Raw genomic sequence first — 26,276 nt, 5'->3', positions numbered from 1 at the left:
TTAGCTATATAGGGCCCAAGATGCAGATTGGAAACCCGTGCCTGAAACATAATACTGTACTCTTTATCATACACATCTATAATTGGCAGACTGTTATGACTGAGTATTACATAACCTTTACCTCCCCCATATATAATCCCCCCTCCCACATACAAAGGCATTGGGTTCCTCTATTCAGGCTCGTCCCCTGGCGTTCTACACCACTCAGCACTGAGTCACCAAATCCCAGATTACACTGCAATCCACATCCTACCTGGAATACAATCGATGGGGTGTCATGGTGACCATAATCTCATTTAAAGTGGCTGCTGCTCATTCTGTTGTTGAAGCGGGTTTGTCTGAATTCTGCTATTTATTTGTATAAAATATTACATAAAGCCATGCTGTTTTGTATTATTATTAGCATGATTTATAGTGTTTATTAATTATGATAGAAAATCAGTGATGTGGTGGTGTGTTGAGAGGAGACAATTTAGAGTCGCAATCTGTGAAGCAGACATTTGTTTGGCACAACTTTATTCAAACAATAGTGTACAATACATGTTGAAAGATAGACATTGTATACCACAAATGACAAAAACACAGAACACCTGCAGGGAGGGTATAAAGGATACAGAAGCTAAAATTAAAATAAAAACAACTATAAAAAGAAAGAGACAGTATAAAATCAGATAAATAAAATTTACAGTAGTTGTATGTTTTTACAACATAGGCCTACAGGTAGGTAATGGAGAAAATAACTTAATGCAAATATTCATTTATGTATTTATGTATTCATTCATTTATCAATTTATTGGAAACTACAAAATATGTGAAATTGTTCTATGTTATGCGGTGTGTTAAATAAAGTTGTTGTTGTTTTTAGAAACTGCCCTTACAAAGATGGCGTCGCTCGTCTGTTTACGCTTCCCGTTTCCGGGTCGCGTCACGATTACGCAGACGACTTCGCCATACCGTCAGTTGGCGTGTGATAACAATAAACAACCCCAGAAACAAGAGAAAGACACCAAGCACCAGGACCTGTCGCTCGATTGCGAGCCAAAACGCGTCGAAAACATGAGCCGACACGGCGACGGGCCGGCGGCCTAAGCGAGCGAGTCGTAGTCTCGGAGGGGGTTGGGGGGAGTCTCGTCGCGTACAAAGGATACATTTTCTTCTCCTCGAGTTTTTATGTCGAGCCTGGGAAAAGTGGAGTTACGGTTTGCCCCTTCCTTAGCCCCCCGCAGCTAGCTGTGGCTCATTCCTGCTTCTGCTCCCTCTCGCGTTCGCCTGTTATGCAGTTTCCCGAGGACTGCGGTCGTACTCGTTCTCCTCCGCCGCCTCTTCTCGCTCCCTCTCCCCCGCTCTCGCTGGGCCCATGTCTCGCTGGCTCTTCCCCTGGTCGGGCTCCATCAAGAAGCGGGCCTGTCGGTACCTCCTCCAGCACTATCTCGGCCACTTTTTGCAGGAGCGCCTGAGCTTGGAGCAACTGGGCTTGGACCTGTACAATGGCAGCGGGGTTATCAAGGAGATCAACCTCGACGTGTGGGTGAGTTTTTTTGGGGGGGGGGGGGGGGGGGAATGTGGCCACCAGCTACCGTCACGGCGTGCTGCGTGAGCGTGTTTTTCCTTCTTCTTTCCACAATCTTGTCTCGGCTGTTTCGCAACGCCACTGCCAGTGTCGAACAACAACAATCTCCGACGTCATGCTCTCGCACTCGCAGTACAGCTCGCGTTTCTTCGAGGAAACACACTTGTGGCAAATGCTCAATCACCATTGCTGACTTCTCTCTGAATTTCCGTCTATCTTATCTGGCTTGTCTTTCTAGTTAGGTGAATTTCTACAAAAAAAAAACGTGGCAACGCGAAAGTCATACACGTAAAGCTGTATTACCTTTTGTTGCCAAGTTGTGGATAAAATACGCAAATAAAAGATTCTATCTATCTATCTAATGCTAACATTAAAAAAAACAAATCATAACCAAGCTATCTATAGCCGTCATCACAGTTTTTTTTTTATTTTCTCTTTTTAATAATGAGTCAACATTCCTCTCCATTTATGCGTGTCACTCATTATGTCACATGCATGTCTTCTCTTTAGGCTGTTAATGAGCTTCTGGAGTCCCTGGGCGCTCCCCTGGAGATAGTGGACGGCTTTGTGAGCAGCATCACAGTGACCATTCCCTGGCAAGCTCTGCTCACTGACCACTGCACCTTAGAAGTGTCGGGTCTCCAGATAACATGCAGGCCCAAGTACCGAATCGGTGAGTCGGCTTCCAGGTCCAAAAAGGCAGACTTATTATGCACGTTTTCACAATTTAAGATTGTTAAAATACCCGAATGTAGCTCTGCTTACCATTTTGGCTTTGACGTGATGGCAGGTGTGACAAACAGTGTCGTCTGGCCATTGCTTGAAAGTGGCTCTGGATCGTGGCTAAGCCTATCTGATCATGTCCTGGGCATGCACAAAAAAACTCAGTAGTGGTGATTATGTAAATTAGCACCACAGCGGCGTGAGCCGCGTGACGTGAATGGCATGCACACAGACATTTTGGTTTACAGATAATTCCATTTCAAATAAATGCACTGGAAGTGCACATGATGTGAAGACTCTTTGTAACTTCCACTAACAACCCAGGATAAACCTAGCTCCTCCCCAAAATAAAAATATTTGACATGCATCTGTATCAGTTCGGTGCGCACTGTATCGAACTGTGCGTACCCCTTGCAATGTGCTCACGTGCACCATGCTAACGAGTGCACCGGAAATTCTGTGAATTACTTTCAAATAACAGGAAATATCATGTTAGCTGCCTAAATGTTGCTTTGAGCAAAGAGAAAATTATGGAAATGATGTCAAACCGTCCTTTCGTCTTTTATCATTAGGGACATAGAGGTAAGTAAAAAAAACTAACTTAGCAATAACAATTTTAAAAATTAATGAATATTTTGCAATTCAATACAATGGAATCAAAGAAATAGCCAACTGTGACACTAATGTAATGGAAATGTAATATATTATATTATGTTATGTTATATTACGTTCACATTATAGCGTTTACATTTCATATTTAAAACATTATAACGTTTGTGCACAGGTGGCGGCTGGGACTCGCAAAGCTGGTCATCCAGCATGACCTCCAGCATGCAGCTGGCCCAGGAGTGCCTGAAGGACCCGCCAGAGGCGTCCGAGGAGCCGCCGGCCCCGCTGGAGGGGCTGGAGATGTTTGCACAAACCATAGAGACGGGTGGGTTTCAAGTGTGGAAGCGCCGTCACCGCCCTCCCCCATCTAACAACACACACACGACTGTTCATCTTGTTTGTTTGTTTGTTTGTTTGTTTGTGTATGCGTGCGTGCGTGTGTGTGTGTGCGTGTGTGTGTGTGCTTGCGTGCGCAGTCCTTCGTCGTATTAAAGTCACCCTCCTGGACACCATCGTACGCATTGAGCACCAACCCCCGGACCTGGAAACAGGCGTTGCCTTAGAGGTGCACATCAAACGGTAAACTGCACTCAACATATATTGTTTGTAGGATTTGCGCCTTCCTTCATAATGTCAGCAATTGCGAAGCTGGTTTTTAAATATTCATTCATCGTCATAACCAGGCATACGGATAATATAATGGTTTTCTTTTGTTACAATTTGGATGGTCATCATTGCGTGTCTTCACTAATTGGCTGGGAGAAGTCATGTGGTTCTGCTGCCGCATCCGTTCGGTTCGAGTCATCTCACTAAATGAGAATATTATTGTGCTAGAATTTCAATTCAAAAAGTGTGATTTATATTAGATTAATAACACACAGTGAAACGTCATTGTTTTACTTTGTATTATGATTTTGATGATTCTAGGTTTCAGCTACCAAAAAACCCAAATTCATCATCCCAAGAAATCTCAATATTATCTAATAACTAGAAGCAATCCAAATGATTTATCATATACAAATGGAATAGGAATTGGCCTTCTGAAAAGTATTTGTTTGTGTGTAATGAATGTATGTAATATATTAGTTACATTCTTTTTTGTATGACAAAAAATTATTATTTTTTAATTATTATTATTATTACGGGGAACAAAAGCGCATCCGTTTAATGCGATTTCAAGTCCTTCACTGGTTTTGAATGTCACGGCCGCCGGCTGCACTTGCTCAGGAAAGGGAAACCGTAAACACAATCACAACTTGGTGCACAAATTCAAATGAGGACTCGCCAAAACAAACAAGGCTGCTGCACGCTCAACAAGTCTCTCTTGTTTTTTGTTTTTTTGTTTTTTTTACTTTTCTTTCTTTTTTTTACTGTATGTATGCTCAAATATGGCTGCCACTTGTTTGCTCCTCATCTCCGCGTGTGTGGTAAAACATTTAACAGCACAGCCTGATTGAGAGAATATTTGCAAATAGGGTTTGTACGTTGCTAAGGTTGTGAGGCGGGACGGTGTTCAAAGGTGGAATGTCGCCACAGTGTATGACTTAACTATGGCGAAAGTGCCTCTTGACCGACAAATTACCCTCCATGATTCCACACTTTGTTAAGTCTAACATTCTTGAGTTTGAACTGAAAACACCCCATTGTGTTTCTAAAAATCGAAAACAGTACAAAAGTGAGTATTTTATATTTGAACAAACCCTTCTTTGACTCTGTTGAGCCTTTTTTTTTTTTGTGTGTAGCTCTGGCATGTTGACAAAGTCCTTCAGGCTCCCTGTATGAATACACAATCAGTCAGCAGAGATCGCAACCGCTGTATTTTCTATTATCCGTCCAATAATCCATTTTCTGCAAGCTTGTCCTCATTAGGGTCAAGGATGAGCTCGAGCCTCTCCCTGGACTGGTCGCCAGTCAATCACAGGGCACATACAGACAAACAAGCAGCCGCACTCGCCCGAGACCCCGGACATGATTAGCGGCACTTCCGATGGACGAACTGCAGCTATGATGATGTTGTTGATGATCTTTTCCAGGTTGGAGTACTTTGACGAGGCGGTGCGCGACCCATCCAGCCAGACTGCCGTGCCTGTCGACATCCACCAGCCACCCGCCTTCCTGCACAAGATCCTCCAGCTGAGCGCTGTGCAGCTCCTCTACGACAGCATTGGCACGCAGCAGGTAGCCGCCATAGTAGCCGTAAAAAAAAAAAAAAAAATTGGATTGCTTTTTATTCATGACCCAAAAGTTAGGACTGGACAGAACTCCTCAGGGAACATGGGGAAAAAAATCAAATTTGAAAAGGGAACCTTTGTGAGATCTCACAATTTTTTGGAGGTGATAATTTGGGTCAGGGGACTTTTTTTTTTTCTTCATTGTTGCCTTAGAGGCCCAATAGGGCTGGACAAAGAATTCAAAAGCATATTTAACAATTAATATTGCAGCTAAAAAAAAAAGAAAAGAACAAAAAAACACCTTTAAAAATAAAGAAATGTGTCTAAAAAACAGATCTTTTTTTATTTTGGGATTTATTAATTTTTTTACAAAAAAAATAGTTTTGCTACATCCATAGTTCAAATTGCTATTGTTTTTTTTTGTGATACAAATATTTGCTGTAATTTTTATTTTTATTAACACATTAGTATAGCTTAGTAATAGACTGTTTCGTTTCCATCTAGCACAATTTGTGTTTGCTTTAAAACGTCAAAAAGGGTTGCGTAAACCAATTTGATTTATTTTTAGATAATTGTGAAACAACGTCAGAAGTCCTTCATTTTACTTTTTCACTGAGATGAACAATCACAAAACCCTGGCAGAGGTAACAGTCATTGCTGTTTTTGCCCCCCCTCAAGGAAGTTCCCGAGGAGCGAAAGCCAGAATCAGCCACCGCCAGCGAGGAAGATGAGGAAGAAGAGGAAAGGGACGATGACGAGCAGGTGGAAGAAAAGGCGAAGCCCCTGAAGGTTCCCCCGTCTCAGCCCCTGCTCATAGGCAGCTGCTCCGGTTTCATCGAGACAACGGTCAAGATCAAGCAGAACGATATGCTGCCCGGACCAAAGGTGTGTGCGTATATGTCTTTATTGTGCGTTAGTGAAGTGTTTCCCAGCATTTTTTTTAGCCATATTTGAGAAATCTCGCAGCACACCACCAGTTAAAAATGAGCCACTGAGATTTAAAGTGAGCTAACTCCAATTTTGTCATTTTTAAGTTCAGTGAAGAAAAAAAACGTATTTCTTTTTTTTCAAATGAATGTAGTTCCAATTTGAACATATAGAGGGCAGGCCATTACTCCTGATTCATCAATGCACAGTAATCTCAGCGAAACCTGCAGCGAAAAGTGACAAAAATGTAATAAGGGATTGGGAATCAATCACTTTAGTGCAATACACGATGTTGTTTTCCTCGCACATTAACACTCGTCATTTCTGCTGACCAGTTTGAGTTGGATGGGAAGGTGGGCTGTGTCCACATGCTGTTGTCTCCGGCTCAGATAACTCACCTGACTGACCTGCTGGCAGCTCTTTGCATAGAAACAGGTATTGGCTTCACCTCATTATTTAGGCTGGATTTACACAGCAGATTGCAACGATCTCTTTTTTTTTTTTCTATTTGGACTATTTCTTGATCTGATCAATGTGGCTGTGTTTACACTGACAACACAAGTAACAACTTGCATATGCCCACGTTCAAATTGCACGCATTTCATCTGCGTCACATTTGGCATGTTGCTCTTTTTCCCTCTAGAGTCCGAGACCAAGCTTGGTGGCGTGTGCAGCCGGCCACTAGACTCGGACGACCTGCGCATGATCGAAGACGACCTCAGCAAGCAGTTGGTCTCCAGTCCCAGAGACGAGGACTGGGATGCCGAGTGCGACCTGGAGCCTTATGTCACCACTCTGGAAAACGGAGGTGCGGGATATTGGCATTACTGCTTGATTAATAAGCAAATGTGGGAGTAAGATGTGCAAATCACAAGTCAGTCGCCCACCTGTATTAATCGGACTGATAAGTTCAAAGCCCGCTACCGCAAAATAGCATTTCGGCCTCGTGATGTGTTAAGTTGTGTGTCTTTGCAGAAATGTTTTATTCCATGGGCCCCGCGGGGATGAGCAGCAGCATGACGTCGGTCCGCTCGGGCAGCGAGCAGTCAGACAGCGATATGGACTCTTCCACGCACAGTCTGGCTAGCCTCAGTCAGCCTGGAGCACTGACCGCTCAGGTACAGGTCATGTGGGGGAATAGAGATCCTGGCGTTGACGTCACGCGTCCCAAAATGGCCATTTTGGGAGCATAGAAACCACTTTGAGTAAACGGCAATCGCCACACTTTAACAATGATTGACAGCTGTTGTGGACCAGCTGCCACAACAAGAAGAGGCAAAAAAAAAAAAGGGGATCACGCATGCTCCAGGCTACCGAAAGAGGAACCAATGCGTAGCCAATGTTGCTCTTTGTACATAGTGGCTAAATCAGCAGATGCTAACTGTTACCACATGCAAAATATGGGGGAAATAATTTGATTTGTTCATTTGTGCTGCTACGGTTTATTAGATAAAGTTGAATTTAATAACTGACCAACACTATAAAGAAGACGTCTTACGGTACAAATGACGGCGGCCGCGGACGATTATTAAGCAGCCGCTAAATTGCTAACGTACATAAATAACATTGGAACACTTGCGTCAAACTGCCAACTTTGATAGCATTTTGACCACACATAAAGGGGAAATAAATCCGGATTGCACAAACTTGTAAAGCCTTTGTATGATCAGATTTAAAAGGTCGCCAAGGTGAAAAAAAAAAAACCTCCTAACACTTCATCGGCAATCCAACATGTCTGTATATCATGTCCTTTTCATCACAATGACTGTCATTGCTCTTGGGCGGAAAGTTGACGGGTAACCGCTAGTATTAGCCCTCCACGCTATTGTAGCCCATTAACGCTGCGCCAATACTTTCCAGCTGCAGGGGGGGGCGTGTTCAGAGAAATACGTCACGTGACATCAGGATCTCTATTGGCTGCTGAAATGCCAATAAACCACTAAGACACTTGAGCGTCTTATACACATGATACTCACCTGCACAAATAGTCAGTTCTTTTTTTGCGTTCTAGGGCCTCATGAATTGTCCCAGACGTTACCCCGTAGCAGGTTGTCTCTCCGGTCAACCACATGCCAGCCATCGAATCAGAGGTAACGTCAACTGCGCTGAAAAGTACTCACGCTCTGTACTGAAGTAGAAGTAAAGATACTTAGATTAAAAATAATACAAAGCCTGTTATGACAAAGTAACAAGTAGAAAGAGCAATTATCAAATTTAAAATATATGGCATTCAAGTAAAAAGTTGTCAGAAAAATAAATACTCATATGAAGCCACCCAAGTACAAAATTCCCCGTCTGTCCGTGCAGGTCGCTCTCAAAGTGGCAACGCCGAACAGCTGAAGCCCGACGCCTTGCTGCGTCTGACTCTGGGCGGCCTCACCCTAACCATGCTGCAGGAGGACCCGCCCACCACGCCGGAGGGAGCCTCCTCATTGGCTCAGATGTCCCAGGTGTTCTTCCAAGAGCTCTCCTCCTTCAAGGACAGCATGTTCGGCGAGAGAGACTTTCACCACTTGAGAGGCGGCTTCGCCAAGGCCTGCCCTCACTCGCACCTCAGGTAGGAAAACATGAGCGTATCCATACTGCCGTTCGCTCGCAGATTTTTTAACTATATAAAAGTTTTTGTGTGATTGCACTATATTGTGGATTTTTTTTTGTTGCTGGTGGAAAGTATCCCCTGTTATGAACACGGTTTCACTGTATTGGATTCTGGCCATTTCCGTGCTCTGAACTGACCGTCTCCCCCTCAGAGTGACGGGGGCAGCGGTGCAGGTTTCCTGCGAGATGCGCAGCGGAAGACGCCACAGTCGAGCGGTGACCTCCGACGTCTCCTTCAGCAGGCTAGAAATGTTGGAGTGCCTCTGGGACAACAAAAAGCCACAGTACAGCGAGGTAAAAGAACACACAAAAAAAAAAATACACAAGATCAAAGTGGTTATTTCGCAGGTATGTCAGACAGCAAGTTACATTTCCTAGAAAAAGTCACGATGCTGCAAATGTGACAGTAGAAATTTTTAATTTAAGGCAAGAATAAAGCTGTAATAGACATTTTATGCATCTGTTTTGTAGTTGCTCCAGTTCCAGAAAGCCAGCATGTTCACAGTGGGAGTCGCAGCAAGACCGTGTGCCCAGCTACACTACAGCCTCACTGAGAAGCACCTGAGGAAGGTATTCAGACATGCACGCACACACGAGTACAGATAAATTATCTTTGTTCATCCATCTACGCCAGCGACAGGCTGAACAGTTAAAGGTTCTTCCACTAGATGGCAGTAGGTATAATTAATCCCTGTATTTTGCCTATTGCTATTCATACAACAGAATAAAATCTGGGTGTTCAACTAAACAGGGCCAGATTTCACAGTGGGTAAATTAATTTGTGAGTAAATTCAGACAAAGTCATTATGCACAGTTTGAACATTAACATTGTGCTTGAATGTCACAAGTAAAAAAAAAAAAAGATTTTAAGAAACATATTGCACATAAAAGTCAAATGAAAATTAAGTTGAATAAATCTTCCAAAACTAACAATTCCGAAAGATTACGTAAATGCAAATCTATTGTACTTAAAAATGTAATTAAATTGAACTGTAATTTTTCTATTGTAAAATGTAGGCCTTCGGAAACACACACTAGTAGTACATTGGAAGGAACATGTTAGAGCATATTTTGTTAAATGCTTGCAGGGTAAACAGCGGGTGGTCCGGCGTGACAGCGTGGTGCGAGTGGAGCTGGAAGATGTCAGCGCCGAGTTAGACCTGGACATCCTCACTCGGCTGGGGAACCTGAGCAACGCCTTCAGCCACCGTCCTGCAGAACCGCCCGGACCCGACAACCTTCAGGTGGGATCACACCCACATTGATTCCGCCCGTATGACCATAATTCCCCTTTTGACTTGGTTTTTTTCGTTCTCCTTCAGACGCAATGCAGCGAGCTGTACTCCTCCTTCTCCCTCCTCGCCCCGCACGCCGTCCTCAGACTTCGTTTCCCCATTCCGGACCTGCGGCCCCTCGCTGAGCGCCAGCCCGTAAGCCAGAGGGCGGTGAGGGAGGAAACGCTGGTGTTGGATCTGACCGAGCTGGAGCTCAGGCACCAAGAAGCGCCGGACCTCCAGAGCGGGCAGCCCAACCAGGGTCAGCTCTCGGCCCCCTGCCTCACCCAGCTGCTGGAAGCCTCCTTTACTGATCTGCATGGTGATTAATTCATCACTGCTCTCACCGGCCACAACATTAGGTACAAATGCACATACTCCGTCTTTTTGTCCCCAGGGTCGTACGAGGGCTGGGAGGGAGGCTCTTTCCCCTGCATCAGAGTAAAGAAGAGCCATGACTCTCTCCCCAGGTGAGTGGTCATGCTCGGGCATGCGCGGTGGATTGTTTGGTGTGTTGGTAATGGCGGATGGCAAGCAGGTATTTGACCAGTCTGCAGAATAAAGGTTTAACTAGAAACGTCGTGTTTATTAAGTACAAGTCAACAATTAGAAACATTTTTCAAACTAATATTGCTTAGGCTCTGGAGCATGCAGCTCTTTAGTTCCTCTCCTGTAATTCCCTGTGGATGTCTAAAAAAAATAGTAGAAATTAATATATATTTTTTTACATATTAATTTGTTTTGTTTGTTTTATTTCAAATTCATTAACGATTTAGATTTTTTTTAAAGAAGAAAAAATAAATATTCCAAAAAGTGTCCAAATTAATTACCTAAAAATATCCAAAAAGTGATCATAAAATCAAAGAGAGAAAAGGAACAGCATAAATTTACCATAAACTGTCCATGAAATTTCTAAAAATGTCAGAATTGAATAAAAAAGGCAGAAAAGAAAATGTTCAAAAGTAACTGTAAATGTCCAAAAGCAGAAAATTACCATAAAATATTTTTCGAATTGCCAAAAAAGTCAGTTTTATTTTAAAGGCAGGAAAGAAAACGTTCGAAAAGTAAATATAAATATCCCAAAATAAAATAAATCACGAAAATTATAATAAAATGTCCACAAAATTGCCAAAAATGTCAGATATTTTAGACAAGGCAGAAAAGTCTAAAAAATATATGAAAAATTACACACACCAAAAATCCAAAAACTAAAGATGAAAAGGTAGAAGAAAATGAATATCAAAGTATTGGATGCTTCATATTTTTTTGTCCTTGGTGGTGGAGCTTTAATTAGCTCTTGGGCCCTGTGCACTAAGTACAGTATTAGACTAACACTAACACACTGTTCCCTTCATCACAATCTTCAAATGTTTTGCAGCTACATACACCTTTTTGGTTATTTATCAGGCCTAAAATGGCTCTTTTGACAGGAAAGGTTGCCGACCCCTGGCTTAGGTTCATAAACGAAGCTGTCTGTTGTCAGTGTATATAAGTTATTGCAGAGCAAAAATATCAATGACGTCCCAGCAACGAGTCAACTCGCCGCCAAACGCAGTGTTTTCCCCTATTTTCCGAGTCATTCCTGTTAATTATCAAGTCTTCGCTTCAACTGTTTATTTGTTAGGCTATCAGTACGAGTGCGTGGAGGCGAGGCGCAGGGACCGGCAGCGGGTCTGGCCGGCTTGAACCTGGGCCTCGCCCGAGACCTGGGGGCCGCCTTCTTTGAAAGCCACTGCGAGATCAACGACAAAAGCAGCTCCCCGTTCTCCTCCAACCGCACCATGTTTGAGACGGAGGAGGTGCGCCACCCCACAATGAACTTACCCGTGAAACATTCCAATCTGACACGATCCCTGACCGGCTCCTTCACCCCTGATTCTGTAGATGGTGATCCCTGCCGACCCTGAGGAGATGAGCCAGTTTCAGGCCCAGTGCGTGGCTCAATGTCAGTGTGCTGTGGATGTTCGGTTTCCGCTGGCCTACATCCTTCTGCCCAGCAAGCAGGCTTTCCAAAGCATCTACAACAGGTACCATAACTACCATGTGGCCTATGACAAAAATGAGTTTCTGTGCTAAACTATGCTAATCTATGACTTTTTTTTTCATGTCAATGTTGTACTAGCTTGCGTTATCTTTAATCGCTACCAACATTAGTAAGACTGAACCTCTTTGCGCAGGATCAATAATGACCTGTTGATGTGGGAGTCGCCTCCCCGTGCCCCCTCCTCAGCCCACAGCCCCATGCACAGTCACCAACAGCACGACGAGTTCCAACTCTGCAAGTCGGCTTTTCGACTCGGTGAGTTGCATTTTGAGAATATTTCAAAATGAAACATGCATTCCTCGGGCCACGACATTATTTACATGTGTGCTGTACCATCTTGAGATTGTGTAAAACCGACCATGCTCAAGTAGTTTGGTCAGAATACAAAATTTCTCACTTAACTCATGCAAACCCAAAAAACGTGTAAACACATTTGTAATACTTTGTCCTTCACTCCCAAAAACGTATTTATATGTTTTTATTGGTTGTTTTTTTATGCAAGTGTAAACAGAAGGCTTTGATGCAGCTTCTGACATGAAGAGATATCTTAAAGCAACGGTAGTTATTACAAAAAAAGAGTATACGAGATCAGCCAGGGCCATGTTGCAACAAGCTCTTTTTGACAGTGTTTTCAACAGGAATGTGAATGATGATGAAACTTAGCTATATTCTAATGCTAATTGTTGCAAAACTGAAACAGATAAATTATACCTTTTCCTGATGAAAGAAGAGACTCTAATCTTTCTTTTGGTAGGTTCCATGTTTTTATAGCAATAGAACACAATATTCCGTGGGCCTTGCAAAATCAGTCAAAATCCAGTAAAACAGCCGGGAGCGAAGGTGGTTGCTTCAGTGAAAATAGCTGGGAGTGAATGAGTTCATGAATTGAGTCATTGGTGTAAAATGGACGTTTGTAGTGCAGTAGTGAGCAGGTTCATTCTACTGTCTCCTCCTGCTGCTAAAGACTCCGACTCTGAGGAGGACGAGCCTCAGTTCTACTTGGCCAATGAGCCATCAGGAAGGACAAAGTCGGCGCTCCAGCATAACCCCAACCACAACCTCAGCCTCCTCTCACTCACGGTCGTCATTGGCAAAGGTCGCCTTCAAGCCAGGACGGACAAGAAGGCAAGTCGCTGAAAAGCTTTATCGCATGAAATAAAATACGTCACTTAATGTCCAATTTAATTGATGAAATGAACACAGGAGGATCAAAGTCATGGAGAAATTGTGCTCGACCTGGAAGGAGGGAAGATGTTCAGTGTAGCACAGCACCAAAATGACCCAAATCTCAGTTTCTTGTGTCTAGAAAGCCAACGAGTGGAGCTCTACCATAAAGGTACGCACACATTTTATTCATCAGACTCTAAATCAGCGGTTCTCAAAATTTTTGTCCCTTTGGGTCCCTTTCAGGGGAGATTTTTTTCCAAGGATCTCCTGACAATCCTAACACCAATCAAACACGTGCACGCTTTCATGCCACAGTGTTAAACAAAATGGGTTCCTTTTAAATCATGTAATGAAGAGAAATTCCACATTATTTTTATTTTTTTTGCAGCTGTAGTGAAAGACACGGCTATTCCGTCACGGGTAGAAATGCCCAACTTCACTCCCCCAAAGTACTTGAACCCAACAATCTACCCCACCGAGGTGGGAGTCAGCAGCGTGAGCGGCAGGGAGGCGGCGCCACAAATGTTGTCCACGGCCATCAAAATTACTCTGGACCCGCAGAGGAAGGTCAAGGTGCGTCTTCACAATAATGATTAGCATCCACTTGCTGGAGCGCTGAAATGAAAAATGCCTCTTTGTGTCCTGCTAGGAATTCCTTGTCGCCCTTCGACTTCAGGGCGCCACCATGCGGCATTACGTGACGCAGACCAATCACAGCTGGCACGAGCAGGTGACCCTGTTAGAATTGTAGTAATTCTCCGCTGTGTTGAAATCCACCTTGCTAATCTTTGCTAATTTTTACATAGAAAAATTCATAGAAAATATTGAGAAATGTGAATTTGAAAAACAAGAGGCGTATCTCATGTTGGGAGGCCCAGCAATACTATTCCAAACCAATTTTGAGTCCGCAGGTCACATGACCTGGAAGCTATTAAGCTTTCTGGCTGTATCCCAAAGTTTTTGCTTAAGAAGTTTAAATGAGATTATAGTGTGTGTTGTAAGGCTTAAAAAGGCAATAAAGTTGTGTAGTGGGGAATATTCAGTCTTGTTTGCGTTTCCAGTTGGTTGACTTTCTGGACGTCATCGACGACCCGATTCTGGGATACACCGCACCTGCCGTCATCACCGTCCTCCACACGCACTTGGCTTCATGTGCAGTTGACTACCGGTAATCACTGTGACTTTTTAATCCCGCTAAAGTCCTGATGCATATTGATCCTCCACCTGTATTGGAATTGTGCAATTATTGGACCTGCAGTTTTGAATCCTTGTTGCTCTCCATCTGCCAGGCCGTTGTATCTGCCGTTGCGAATGTTGCTCACGGCAGAGTCCTTCTCTCTGTCCAGTAATATCATTGTCGACACAGCCACCTTCCACCTAAGGTAAAACATGGCCTCTGTTGTCTGAACATGGCATCGCAGTCCAAAACGTGTTGTGAAGTTTTCATTGATCATCTGGTTTAGGTTCATCTTGGATGACTCCGCCCTCTACCTCTCCGACAAATGTGATAGCGACGTAGTGGACCTGAGGAAGGGTGCGTCACACAATACAATATTCACAGCACTTCATTAAAAAAAATATATATTATAATAATTTTTTGCAGCCTTATTCCAAGATGTTGAGAAAAGAAGTTTGCTTTTTTTGTTTTTGCAAATGTGTTAAAAATCGAAACGATATTTTATACATTTGCAAAAAAATCGAAATCCATTTTGGGATAAGGCTGCGACAAAATGTGAAAAAAAGAAGCGCTGTGAATACTTGCTGAATGTTACTCGTGATGTTTATTGTTGTTTTTATTGCATTTTTGCACATTGACCAATTGAGAGTGCAGATATACCAAATAAATTAAAATTAGCAGCATCCCTTAAGGACCCCTGACATTGAAACCATTTTTTCAACATGTTTTATTTTTAACTTTGTGTTACACAGACTACATTTGTGTTCTGGACATTGACCTGCTGGAGCTCGCCATCACCACGTGGAAAGGCAGCAACACAGGCAAGCTGGTGAGCACCGCTCAACTGAAGATATACTTCGTTTTCCCCCCCCACTTAGTTTATTTAGCTTCAAGTTAGATCGCATACTGTATAATCTACTAGCAGTAATGCAGTGGTTCTCTAAATAGTTTTCAAGGAATTGTAATGTATCATTTAAAAAAAAAAAAAAGGTGCTTCCTTACAAATGGGAACCAATAAAATAAATAATAAACCAAAGATATGATTTGAATTGCTCCTCTAATCCCCCATCATCCACTGTTCTCCAGGCTCAGCCTCTGTTTGAGCTCCGCTGCTCCAACAACGTAGTTCACGTCCACGCGTGCGCCGATTCCTGCGCCGCGTTGGTCAACATGCTGCAGTACCTCGTCTCCCAGGGTGACCTGCATCCGCCGCCTCGGCACACCTCGCCCACGGAAATAGCCGGCCAGAAGCTGCCAGTGAGGCTTGCTTGTTTTATCTGACAAATAAATGTGGCGGAGGGAAAGTTACGAGATGTTATTTTTGCCTTCAGTTGTCTGAGAGCCCCGCGTCTGTGCTCCCCTGCCCTGCTGCTGAAACCGCTGAGATCAACCAGTGTGATCTGACCGATGCCTTAATAGACACAGACAAGAGCCACCAGGAAGAGAGGATCGATCCAGGTTGGGCAGAGCTATTTTAATGGCGTCACTGTTTAGCATCCAGATGCTGACGGCGCCACGGGATTGCCGTGCGTCTTTCGCGCAGGATCGCCCTCCATGCCGAGAGGCTCGCCCGTCTCGGTCTACCTGTTCCCCGGCGAGGCCTCCAGGCGCGACCTCTCCGTGCTGGAGGAGGAGGAGGACTCCGAGGTGGACGGTGTTGTCGCCACGGCAACCGAGGCGCAGGCAGACATGATGATGGATGAGGAAAGCTCCGAGGCCTCCACTGACAACGATGACTTTTGCATCCTAGAGGCTCCCGGCATGGGCATTGCTGTGAGTCTCGGAGGCAATGATCAACTCACTGTCGAACCGTATTGTCTTAGGCCCTTTTTCCACCAACCACTACAGTTCGATGTCATGTACAATTTTTAAAAGGGAAGTCAACATCACGAAAAGTTATTGACATTTGACAATAATATGTTCTATGCAGCCTCACTCGTCTAAATATGGTATTCTGGTTAATATTGTGTTCATGGCAGCTAAATCCAGCAGTTTTTTTTATCAATATCAGAAGGCGGCCATTTTGCCACTTGCTGTTGACTGAAGATGACGTCACGGTTGCTCAGGTCTCCGGTAACAACCAATCACAGCTCCGCTTCAGAAAACCGGCGAGCTGTGATTGGTCATTGCCTGAGCCTCGAACAACTGTAATGTCATCTTTAGTTGACAGCAAGTGGCAAAATGGCCGCCCCCCTGAGATGGCTAAAAACAGCTGGATTTTGCTTCACAAATGTAATATCCATCACAACGCCACACATGACATATGATTGTCAAGAAATGTTTGCGGTTGACTTCCACTTTTAACAAATCAGACCCCAAAAAAAATTGAACCGGGCATGTTTGTTTGCATAGCACCATTTCCACACATGGCAAAGACAGAGATGTCATTGGTGTCACCCCGCAGCCCAGAGACGGAGAGCCCGTGGTGACGGTGTTGGTGGAGGGTCCCATCCACGTGAAGGACCGCCACTTCTCCCGGCCGCGAGGAAGCTCCGACCTGCTCCGCGCTCCGAGCCACTTCCCCGTGCCCCAAAGCCGAGTGGTGCTGCGGGAGATCTCTGTGGTGTGGCATCTGTACGGCGGCAAGGACTTCGGTGCGAAGCCCTCGTCTATACACGGCCAGCATGCAAATAGGTAAGATAGGAAGGTGGGCAGTGTTGTGAGAGTGAAATGTCTGTTTGTCTATGAGAGATAAATAGAAATGAAGTATCAAAAGAAATGGGTACTACTTTTTTTGTGAGAGCTGCTATGGCCACAACTGACGTCCACATTCTGATTCGCCGATGCACGTCACCACGCTAGGCCCAAAGTCACAGATACGACCGCGAGGACGGACAAAAAATAATACCTGCCTCTCACATTGACATTTCGTATTGTTTTTGTTGACTGATGCAAAATCCATTGAATCTAATTAATCAATGTTGTAATCAGTACAATTCTCATTTGCTTAGCATACAGATGGCTTTGATGAAGCTTCTGAAGAAAATGCTTGATGCAATGGTAGTTGGCCAGCAGGTTGCAGCAGAGTATAAGAGATCAACCAGGGCCGTTTTGAAAAAATAGCTCATTTACTCACAATTCTAAATAGATTTGTGAATAATGATGAAACGTAATTATATTCTAATGCTAATTGCTGCAAAACGGAAACGGATAGAAATATACTTTTTATCCTGATGAAAGAAGAGACTCTAAATCAGTCAAAATCCAGTAAAACGGCCAGGAGTGAAGGGGGTTGCTTCAGTGAAAATAGCTGGGAGTGAATGAGTTAATTTTAAAATATTTAACTTTTAAATACAATCTTAACAACAACAAAAATGAACACACATATCTTGTATATTTCGATTCAACATTAGCTTCATTTCCATACCTTTCTTCTACCACCAGGGGTCGTTCCGTCCCATCTGGTGTCCGAAACTCGCCATCTCGCTCCGCCGGTTCCTCTCGTCCCCAGAACTCGTGGAGGTGGGCTGGAGGCAGCGGCCGTCAGCACGGCCTCCTGGTGGAGATCCAACTCACCAAGGTGTGTGTATTGCACGTCCAAATGTTTTTATGACCAGGAGGGAAGATGATAAGGAATGCAAGTTTATCGTAGGTTAAGTGACACTATTCAGATTTGTTTCCCTTAAGTGGGGCAATTTGAACATATGTCAACATAAGATTGGAAACATGCACTTGGACCTGCATTGTAAATCCAGCTGAGGTAACCTGACGTCCATCACTTTGTTGCCGTTAGGTGTCTTTCCAGCACGAGTCCTACCCGGCGGCGGCGGCGGCGGCGGCGGCGGCGGCGGCGGGACAAGAAGGTGATTCCTCGGCGTCCGCCGGGGTCGGCCCGGGAGGGGAGCAGCCCATCTCCAGGCAGGTTTTCATCGTCCAGGAGCTCGAGGTGCGCGACCGCCTGGCCTCCTCGCAAATCAACAAGTTCCTGTACCTCTACACGAGCGAGAGCATGCCCCGAAGAGCCCACTCCAACATGGTGAGGAACAAGACCGTTTCTCATGACCTTGCTAATGTCTCCATCTTTGATATGGCATCTAAAGATTTGGGACTTTCCATCAGTTGACCATAAAGGCCCTGCAAGTATGTCCCGAGTCCGGTCTTGGCGGTCCAGAGTGTTGCCTTCGAGTCAGTCTGTTGCCACTCAGACTTAACATTGATCAGGTACCGCCTCAGGCTAACTTGTTTCTGTACAAACACTTTTTTTTTCCACGCTAGTTGGAGTTTATGAAACAATGTTTCAAAGGGTTGTAACCTGATGTCTGGTTTTCCTTAGCCTTTTATTGCTGCATTTTGAGTTCTGACACACACAAAATTAAAAACACAGCATTTCTGTTACAGCTTCATTAAATTCAAGGGCCCCACTTGCATGAACAACAATACATTTGATTTTTCCTTAATTTGACGTATATGTCACTTAGATTGCTATGGCTCCCAAAAACGTTTCATATTCAAGTGACACTTTATGACATCAAAGAATGTAGTTTAGGGGCTCCTGGTCAACTTAATCCTGCTCGGTCAAAACTTGAATGCTCAAATTCTTGCATTAATCTCAAAGGCAAATAGGCTTGATCTTTTTTGTTTGTTTGTTTTTAATATTTTTTAACCAGGTCGTTTTGGTCTTAAGATTGCTAATAAGATCTGATTACTGGTTAGAGTAAATTTAGTCTAAGCAGTAATTCCACTGGGGGTGTATAGTCGAAATAAATTTGTGCACAAATACACTTTTATGGTTATTCATTCATTCATTCAGTGTTTAAAGAAAAGAAAAAAACTCAATTCATTACTTTTCTTAATTTGTTGAGACCAATTTATTTTCATGTTGTATGTTTTTTCAATTTTGCTTCCACCTTTTAATTTATGCAAATCTAAAAACAAGCCTTCTCGTTTTGTCCGTCTGCTGTCCAGGATGCATTGTTCTTCTTGAAGGATTTTTTCAGCAACCTCGCCTGTTCTGTGAACCCTTACCTTCCGGTGGACCCTGCATCTGAAGGTACGCTCCATCCATCGAGTGCAGTTTTTTTAAAAATGTGTTTTGATTTGATTGATTTAAAGGTGGACAGTGCAATTTAATAAAACACATAGAAATTCACGAGTTAAAAAAGCCAGAATTAGCCAGAAGGCTATTTTCCATGATGTAAAATAAATAAATAAATAAATGAATTACATCAATATAAGTTGCGTGTGTTATTATTTGTTCCTGCAGTGAAAGCGGACGCCTCCCAGAAAATGTCGGACGAGGCGGAGGCAGGCGGCGCTCTGGGACTGGATCTCGCGGCTTCAGTAGAAACTACACACAGCGAGCAGAGTTCCTCCTCAGCCGGCTCCACCTCCTCCTCCGAGCAGCCAATCTACTTCCGGTATTAAAAAGCGCAGTCTCGATCCCGTGGCCAACTTTTACCCGAAAGACCTGCATCATCATCATCGTCGTCGTAATGCCGCTTCTCGCTCATGTGTCTTCTCAGCGAGTTTCGTTTCACCTCCGAAGTGCCTATCTGGCTGGACTATCACGGGAAACACGTGGTCATCGAACAGGTTTTTCCACACACTCGCTTTCAATTTTGACCGTCCCAAGTGTTGCAATAACTCTCACAGTAACTCCGCCCGCTGCGCTTTCACAGGGAACCTTCGCAGGGATTCTCATCGGTTTGGCTCAGTTGAATTGTTCCGAGCTGAAGCTGAAGAGGCTCTGCTGTCGACACGGGTACATTTGAATTGTTTATATTTGAGTGCAACGCGACAAATGTTATAGTCCAAATGGTCATTTACAAAAAAAAGTCACATTTTTTAGTTGTGAATTGGGCTTTAGTCATGTTATTCAAGAACACGTGAATTGTAAATCTTCTCAATGGTGTCAATAACCATGCCCCGCCCCCTCCCGTCCAGCCTGCTGGGTGTCGACAAAGTGATCCAGTACGCCGTCACTGAATGGCTGACCGACATCAGGAAAAATCAGCTGCCGGGCATTCTGGGAGGCGTCGGCCCCATGCACTCTGTTGTCCAGCTGTGTGAGTGCACACTTTCGCCGAAGATGTGTTTTAAATCATGTACGTGTCTTCTCAAAAAAAAAATAAAAAATCCCCTCCCAGTCCACGGGGTGAGAGATCTCTTCTGGCTGCCCATCGAGCAGTACAGGAAAGACGGGCGGATTATCCGAGGCCTCCAGAGAGGGGCGGCGTCTTTCGGCACGTCCACGGCGTCGGCGGCGTTGGAGCTCAGCAACAGGCTGGTGCAGGCCATTCAGGTACATGAGCGGCGCATACACCTGGGACTGGTCGCCAGCCAATCACGGGGCACATACACACTCAAGACTTTCAGCACGGGACCTCTGGACTGCAGACGTCCTCACCACAACAACACATGTTGTCTATATTATAGTTGATCTCAGGGCAAACTAACCCCACCTTGTCCTTTATGTTGCCTCCTTTAACCGCGGCCATTTGCAAGCCGCATATGATGACCGCAATCTCGCATATGTTTCCACTCTTCCTCTGGGATCAATAAAGTTCAGTCTTTTGAAGTCAGCCGCGGCACTCCAATTTTGCAGGCCACCGCCGAGACGGTGTACGACATCCTGTCTCCGACGCCTCCCTTGAACCGCTACGCCATCACCGAGGGCCGGGCCCCTTCCAGTCGGCCGCGTCGCGCCGCCCAGCCCGCCGACCTCCGAGAGGGCGTCGCCAAGGCGTACGACACCGTCAGAGAGGTGAGTAGGACGGTGTCGGACAGTTCGCCATGATGTCACGTTCAAAAAATATTTTGAAATGCTCCTTTTAGGGATGGGCAATAAATCAAATTAATTTAATTAATCGCCATTTTAACTCATTCAAACCCAAAAACGTGTAAATACGTTTATTTTAATCATTTTTATGCAAGAGCATACAGAAGGCTTTGATGCGGCTTCTGACACGAAAACAGGAATGTGAATAATGATCAAACTTAGCTATATTCTAATGCTAATTGCTGATAAACGGAAACAGATACAAGTATACATTTTTTTCCTGATGAAAAAAGAAACTCATCTTTTTTTTGTTAGTCGTTTCCATGTTTTTATAGCAATGGAACACAATATTCTGTGGGCCTTGCAAAATGAGTCAAAATCCAGTAAAACAGCCCGGGAGCTTCAGTGAAAAGGGCTGGGAGTTAAAAATCGAATCGTTTCAAAATTTGCTAAATCGTGAAATCGAATTTTGTCTTCTGGAATATTTAAAAGCTGTTGTTCTTATGATTGTTTACATCCAAATGTTACTGTGAGTTGTAATTTTGCACAAGTAGCAAAATTCTAGATGGGTGGTTGGTATACAAGTAAAGGTGTCAGGCGATTACATTTTTTTTATTGTAATTAATCGCTACTCGGTGGTAGCTATTTAAGCGCCATTTATGAATGTTAAGTTTATGTTCAAACTGATTTTGAATCTGAATACATGATTGTTTTCTGTTTTTCCACAGGAATTGATTAAAACAAATGAAACCTTTCAATAAGCTTTTGTTGGGTTTATTAGATTAAAATCGATTCAAATTGTAATCGCTCTGTATGACTGGAAAAAAAAAAGTTTTTTGGGGCCATATCACCCAGCCCGAGGTCCATTACTCGATTTGTTCTCATAGCGACATCTGCTGGTTTCCCTCTCCAGGGTGTAATTGACACAGCTCAGACCCTTTGCGATGTAGCATCCCGCGGGCACGAACAGAAAGGTCTTCCCGGCGCAGTGGGCGGCGTCCTGCGGCAGATCCCGCCCACCGTGGTGCGCCCGCTCATCGTGGCCTCGGAAGCCACCTCCAATCTGCTGGGCGGCATGCGCAACCAGATCAAACCGGATGCAAGGAAGGAGGACTTTTTAAAGTGGCGCACAGAGGACTGCCAAGAATGATGGTGTTTTGTGTGTGCGCGTGTGTGTGTGTGTGCGTGTGTGAGAATATGAAATCAGGGAGTGAAAGTTGGGTTCAAATGTTTTTTGTGTTTTTTTGCATTTAAGACTATAGGCTAACAATCGTTAGTGTGTCATCCAATGCAAAACAAAAAACAAAAACGCAATGACTAACACCTACTGTGACGCCCATTGTTGTGTATGTGGGTTTGCAGCATCATTGGCTGACGTATGCAGCAGGAACTCTGTGAGTTTCACCCCCCCTCAGTATTACGCTCATGGTCACATTCTCCTCACCGTTTGATTTAGTGTGCAAACATATCGCCATCATAGTCCCTTCTTTTGATTTCTAGTTCAGTGGCATTTCAGGTAGTCGCCCACTTTCAAAGAGTACAGGGAAAAGAAATGGGAGACAAAACCCACAAGAACATAAAGTGATGAGACACTATATGTCGCCTCCATTTTTTATTTTTTTTTGCTTTAACATCGTGTGCCATAAAGTGAGCAGTATGCCCCCCCCTTTTTTTTTTATGTTGCCTTGCTTAATTCTGCACCCTTCAAACTGAAAAGCTCACCTTTATTTTGCCTGACTGAATAGAAACACTTGAAGCCTCTAAATCTAGCTGTAAACTTCACAACAAACTAAAGAAATCACACCACACGACCAAGTGACGCATCTCAGTTGTCGACATGTGCTTCACTTTCATCACAAAATGTTTTCCATGAGATTTGGAGACAACAAAGATCTTTGTCTCGTTCCCCCTTTTTTAAATAGTTGTTCCTTCATCTTATGTTTTGTATGTTTTTCTTTCATTTAATTCAGTGTATGTTATTTTTTTAAACTAAGCAATGATGCGATGTGAATGTAGTAACCACTGAGGATATGGAGTTTGTGGTTCTTAAAAAAAAAAGGAAAAAAAAAAGTTTTACATTTTTATCTTTTTGTTATGATGTACCTAAGAGTGTGTTTGCGTGCATGGTAGAGAAAGAGTGACAGAGGGTGTGTGCTTGTGTGCGCGCCTGATGCATGTCTGTGAGGGTGGTTGGCTTGTAACGAGGGTATGCTTGTAATTGCTATTTACTCTATCATCAACAGTATGAATGACCTGTATAGTACAAAAACAATGCGTATATAAAAAAAAAAAACCATAATTAAAAGAATTTGTTCAAAAAAAATACTACATTCTGTCTCATCAGTGTCTTGGCATGCCACGCCTGCGAGGTGGGTTGATTTTCTCGACAAAGGAGTAATGTTCACCAACAGATTTCGACAGATTTGTAGACATTATTTGAGAGAAGTAGGCCTTTTGTCTACTGGATGAGTTCAGCTCATGAAAAATAGGAGATGAAAAGTTGTGTTTATGTTTTATATATTTATAGAAGTCAAATAAAACAATACAGCTCGTAACCTTAATGTGAAATATTTGTTACGTTTGTTTTAATGGAAATAACGTTTTTTTTTGTTATTTTACAAGCTTGTAGTTCAAATGATGTGTTGAATGATATTCAAAATCGATTAATGTTTATCTTTTTATTATTTTCTTTTTAGACGGAACCTGTATGCAAGCAAACGTTTCCGGGAAACGTTTAAGCAACGCAACTTCCGGTCCACATGTTCTCTGACGCTATTCTGTGACATACAAGATTTATCCAACGTTTATAAAATATAATATTAAAGTATATATATATCTATTTGGTTTGAGTTAACATGAAGCTTCTTACGCATAACATGTTGACTTCTCACGTCAAGGGCGTCACCAATGGATACCCGCTGCTCATCAAGGTAAAAATAAGCAACCGTAAAGCGAAAGCGGGGCTAATAGCATTTGTTTTATTTGCTAATGTAATGGAAACGCGATAGCAAAGACGTTAACCGAGGTGAAGTTAGTTTGAAGTTGGACATTCGCGACACATCCGGAGTCCAGCCATAAATACTTAAGTGTGATTAAATCCGCACTATCATTCCACATTGATTTTATAGGTCACCTGACCTGGAAGCTATTGAGCTCAAATAAAAAGAAAAAATTATTATTATGTATTTTTAAAAAAGTCACTGAGATGATCTGCTTATAGGCATTCTATTCTTTATCATGTGCTAAAATCAACTAAGATTCTTGCAGTTTGCAACAAAGTGTAATATGTACTAGTGGAAGAGTTTCGCACTGTTGATCTCTAACAGCAGCACAGGTGTCCCTTCTCCAGAAACCTACATGTATTTGTATATAAGTCATTAGAATGCCAATTATTATGTGCTCATCTTTTCCATTTGCAGGCAACGGAGGTGAAGGTGAACGAGGTGGACTTTAACGCTGAATTCGTCAGCCGCATGATCCCCAAGCTGGAGTGGAGCGCTCTGCTCCAAGCTGCGGACGAGGTGACCACAAGTCAGGAATTGGACAGTATGGCATCAAAACAACGCACGTAATTTGAGCTAATGTTTGCATCCGTAGTTGGGTCAGCGACAAGACCTGCCCAGTGAACTGGTGGCCGACTTCGAGAAAAACGAGGAGTTTCTCAAGAAGGTGCACAGAGCTCTCTTGGAGGTGTGTATTATTACTCGTCTGTTGTGTGTGATTGCTAACATGTAAGCTCTGAATTGTGCGTTTATATACCGGTTATATAAGATTATTTAGTTTGGATGCGACAAAGTGGGACAGTCGGTGAAGATGCCTCTTTCGTTTATTTTAGATTCAAAGACAGATTTTATTGGTTTAAGACTGAGCAATAATTTTTGTTTGTGCATTTATGCCTTGATTTACAAGGTTAATATGTTCTTTGGCCACTTGTATCTCAAATTGTCATTCCTCAATGAAATTCTGGTGCGTGCCTAAGCCACCAGGGTGCATAATAATACAAAAATACAAATATATGTTTGCTGCCATTTCTATATTGTTACTGTTATAAATATTGAAATATGCTAATATTCATAATTAGGCAAAAATTGCAAACTTTGTTTTTGCTGCCCAAAGATTTGAGTGCGAATGTGAGCTATTGACGGTGCATTTTTTTTTTTTAAAGGCTTGTGTGAGTTTATTGGCAGATCTGCCACATCCAATATGGCGGTCGCACTGACACACCGCAGGCAGCTTCATGCCCTTTCCTATTGTTCCCGTTGATGCCATATTGAGATCTGGCGACCTCTAGTGGCTGCAGTGCAATTGACGCGCATGTTTCCTCAGGTGGAGGTGATGGAGGGCTGTCTGCAGTGTCCCGAGTCAGGACGACAGTTCCCCATCTCCAAAGGGATCCCCAACATGCTGCTCAATGAAGACGATGTGTAGACACAAAAGGAGGTTGGACTGTGGGTTGGCTTGATGCCAAGAAAGGATCAGCTCATTAACTTGTTCTTTTTGCCAGCAAAATGGCCCCTAAATGGAGGTTCTTTTATCTGTATTTATTTTTGTAAGCATTTTTTCCCCTTTTCAATAAACCCTAGATTCCCTTGACAGCCAGAAGTGCACTTTGGGTTTTGTGGCCAATGAGGATTGACTTTATTATAGCTGTGAGTGAATGTAGACGTGTGTGTGTGTGTGTGTGTGTGTGTGTGTGTGAGTGAGAGTGTGTCTGATTGATTGTGAGAGAGTGAGTGTATGTGAGTGGCTAAACAAATTAATGCCTATGAACCTGAGAGTTTGAGAGAGTGTTTGTGTGTGTGACTATGTGAGAATGTGAATGTGTGTGATTGTAGAGAGCGCAGAGGTCCAGATGACGTGGCAGCGGCTCGTCTATATTTGGCCCTAAGGAAAAAAGGCAGCAGACTGGAAGTTGTTTTTCACCATTTTCCCTTTTTTTTTTCTCCCCCCTTTTTTATTTTGAAGCCACACATCACAGCAAGCAAAAAAAGCAACCGCCTTCTTTTGTGCACAACTAAGCCGTCAAGTTGTCTTCCATCTTTATCAAGGCAAGTCGCAACAGACTGCCGTAAACGCCGTGATCGTTTAGAAAAGTGGGAGCGGGTGCGTGCGCCGTGGTCCAAAACCCGGAGGCAGGCCGAGTCCTACCTTTCTTTCCTTCTACTTAAAGCAATTACAGGCCTGCAGCCACAACTATAATGACAGTATGATGCGATGGCAGCAGAGCGGCAATAAAAGCCACCCATGACAGATTAACAGTGCTGTGCAAATCCTGAGCTGTAATTAACAACGTGATGG

The 26,276-nt window shown here is 43.5% G+C and overlaps 2 protein-coding genes across 2 annotated transcripts; both read left to right on the top strand.

Moving 5' to 3' along the window:
* The first annotated feature begins 938 nt into the window (after positions 1–938).
* Positions 939–23,306, top strand: atg2a (autophagy related 2A). The gene is made up of 42 exons (XM_086085024.1): positions 939–1,528; positions 2,081–2,243; positions 3,078–3,227; positions 3,379–3,481; positions 4,936–5,080; positions 5,752–5,958; positions 6,336–6,435; positions 6,644–6,808; positions 6,976–7,118; positions 8,012–8,090; positions 8,308–8,557; positions 8,751–8,892; positions 9,070–9,168; positions 9,687–9,842; positions 9,921–10,194; positions 10,270–10,342; positions 11,497–11,671; positions 11,757–11,899; positions 12,050–12,171; positions 12,881–13,041; positions 13,120–13,252; positions 13,472–13,656; positions 13,733–13,813; positions 14,145–14,251; positions 14,373–14,465; positions 14,547–14,617; positions 15,013–15,089; positions 15,347–15,517; positions 15,592–15,718; positions 15,804–16,033; positions 16,665–16,894; positions 17,645–17,780; positions 17,994–18,236; positions 18,320–18,421; positions 19,166–19,250; positions 19,464–19,617; positions 19,723–19,792; positions 19,879–19,961; positions 20,144–20,265; positions 20,347–20,501; positions 20,805–20,963; positions 21,892–23,306. The coding sequence occupies exons 1-42, from the start codon at positions 1,358–1,360 to the stop codon at positions 22,126–22,128; spliced, it is 6,072 nt and encodes a 2,023-aa protein (XP_085941150.1). The 5' UTR covers positions 939–1,357; the 3' UTR covers positions 22,129–23,306.
* Positions 23,307–23,722: 416 nt separating this feature from the next.
* trmt112 (tRNA methyltransferase activator subunit 11-2) lies at positions 23,723–25,573 on the top strand. Its single transcript, XM_086085098.1, has 4 exons — positions 23,723–23,908; positions 24,398–24,499; positions 24,576–24,668; positions 25,305–25,573. The coding sequence occupies exons 1-4, from the start codon at positions 23,834–23,836 to the stop codon at positions 25,404–25,406; spliced, it is 372 nt and encodes a 123-aa protein (XP_085941224.1). The 5' UTR covers positions 23,723–23,833; the 3' UTR covers positions 25,407–25,573.
* Positions 25,574–26,276: the final 703 nt, after the last annotated feature.

The sequence above is a fragment of the Leptonotus elevatus genome, chromosome 9 (assembly GCF_054856555.1).
Source record: "Leptonotus elevatus isolate MCC_2025b chromosome 9, RoL_Lele_1.0, whole genome shotgun sequence".
Lineage (NCBI taxonomy): Eukaryota > Metazoa > Chordata > Actinopteri > Syngnathiformes > Syngnathidae > Leptonotus > Leptonotus elevatus.
The sequence above is the reverse complement of the archived record's forward strand: the minus strand, read 5'-3'. Positions and strand labels throughout refer to the sequence as shown.

Coding starts and splice junctions, on each gene's coding strand:
- atg2a (XM_086085024.1), top strand. CDS start 1,358: ATGTCTCGCTGGCTCTTCCCCTGGTCGGGCTCCATCAAGAAGCGGGCC. Junction 3,228..3,378: donor TGCACAAACCATAGAGACGG/GTGGGTTTCAAG, acceptor TTGCGTGCGCAG/TCCTTCGTCGTATTAAAGTC. Junction 13,253..13,471: donor AGTGGAGCTCTACCATAAAG/GTACGCACACAT, acceptor TTTTTTTTGCAG/CTGTAGTGAAAGACACGGCT.
- trmt112 (XM_086085098.1), top strand. CDS start 23,834: ATGAAGCTTCTTACGCATAACATGTTGACTTCTCACGTCAAGGGCGTC. Junction 24,500..24,575: donor TGCTCCAAGCTGCGGACGAG/GTGACCACAAGT, acceptor TTGCATCCGTAG/TTGGGTCAGCGACAAGACCT. Junction 24,669..25,304: donor TGCACAGAGCTCTCTTGGAG/GTGTGTATTATT, acceptor ATGTTTCCTCAG/GTGGAGGTGATGGAGGGCTG.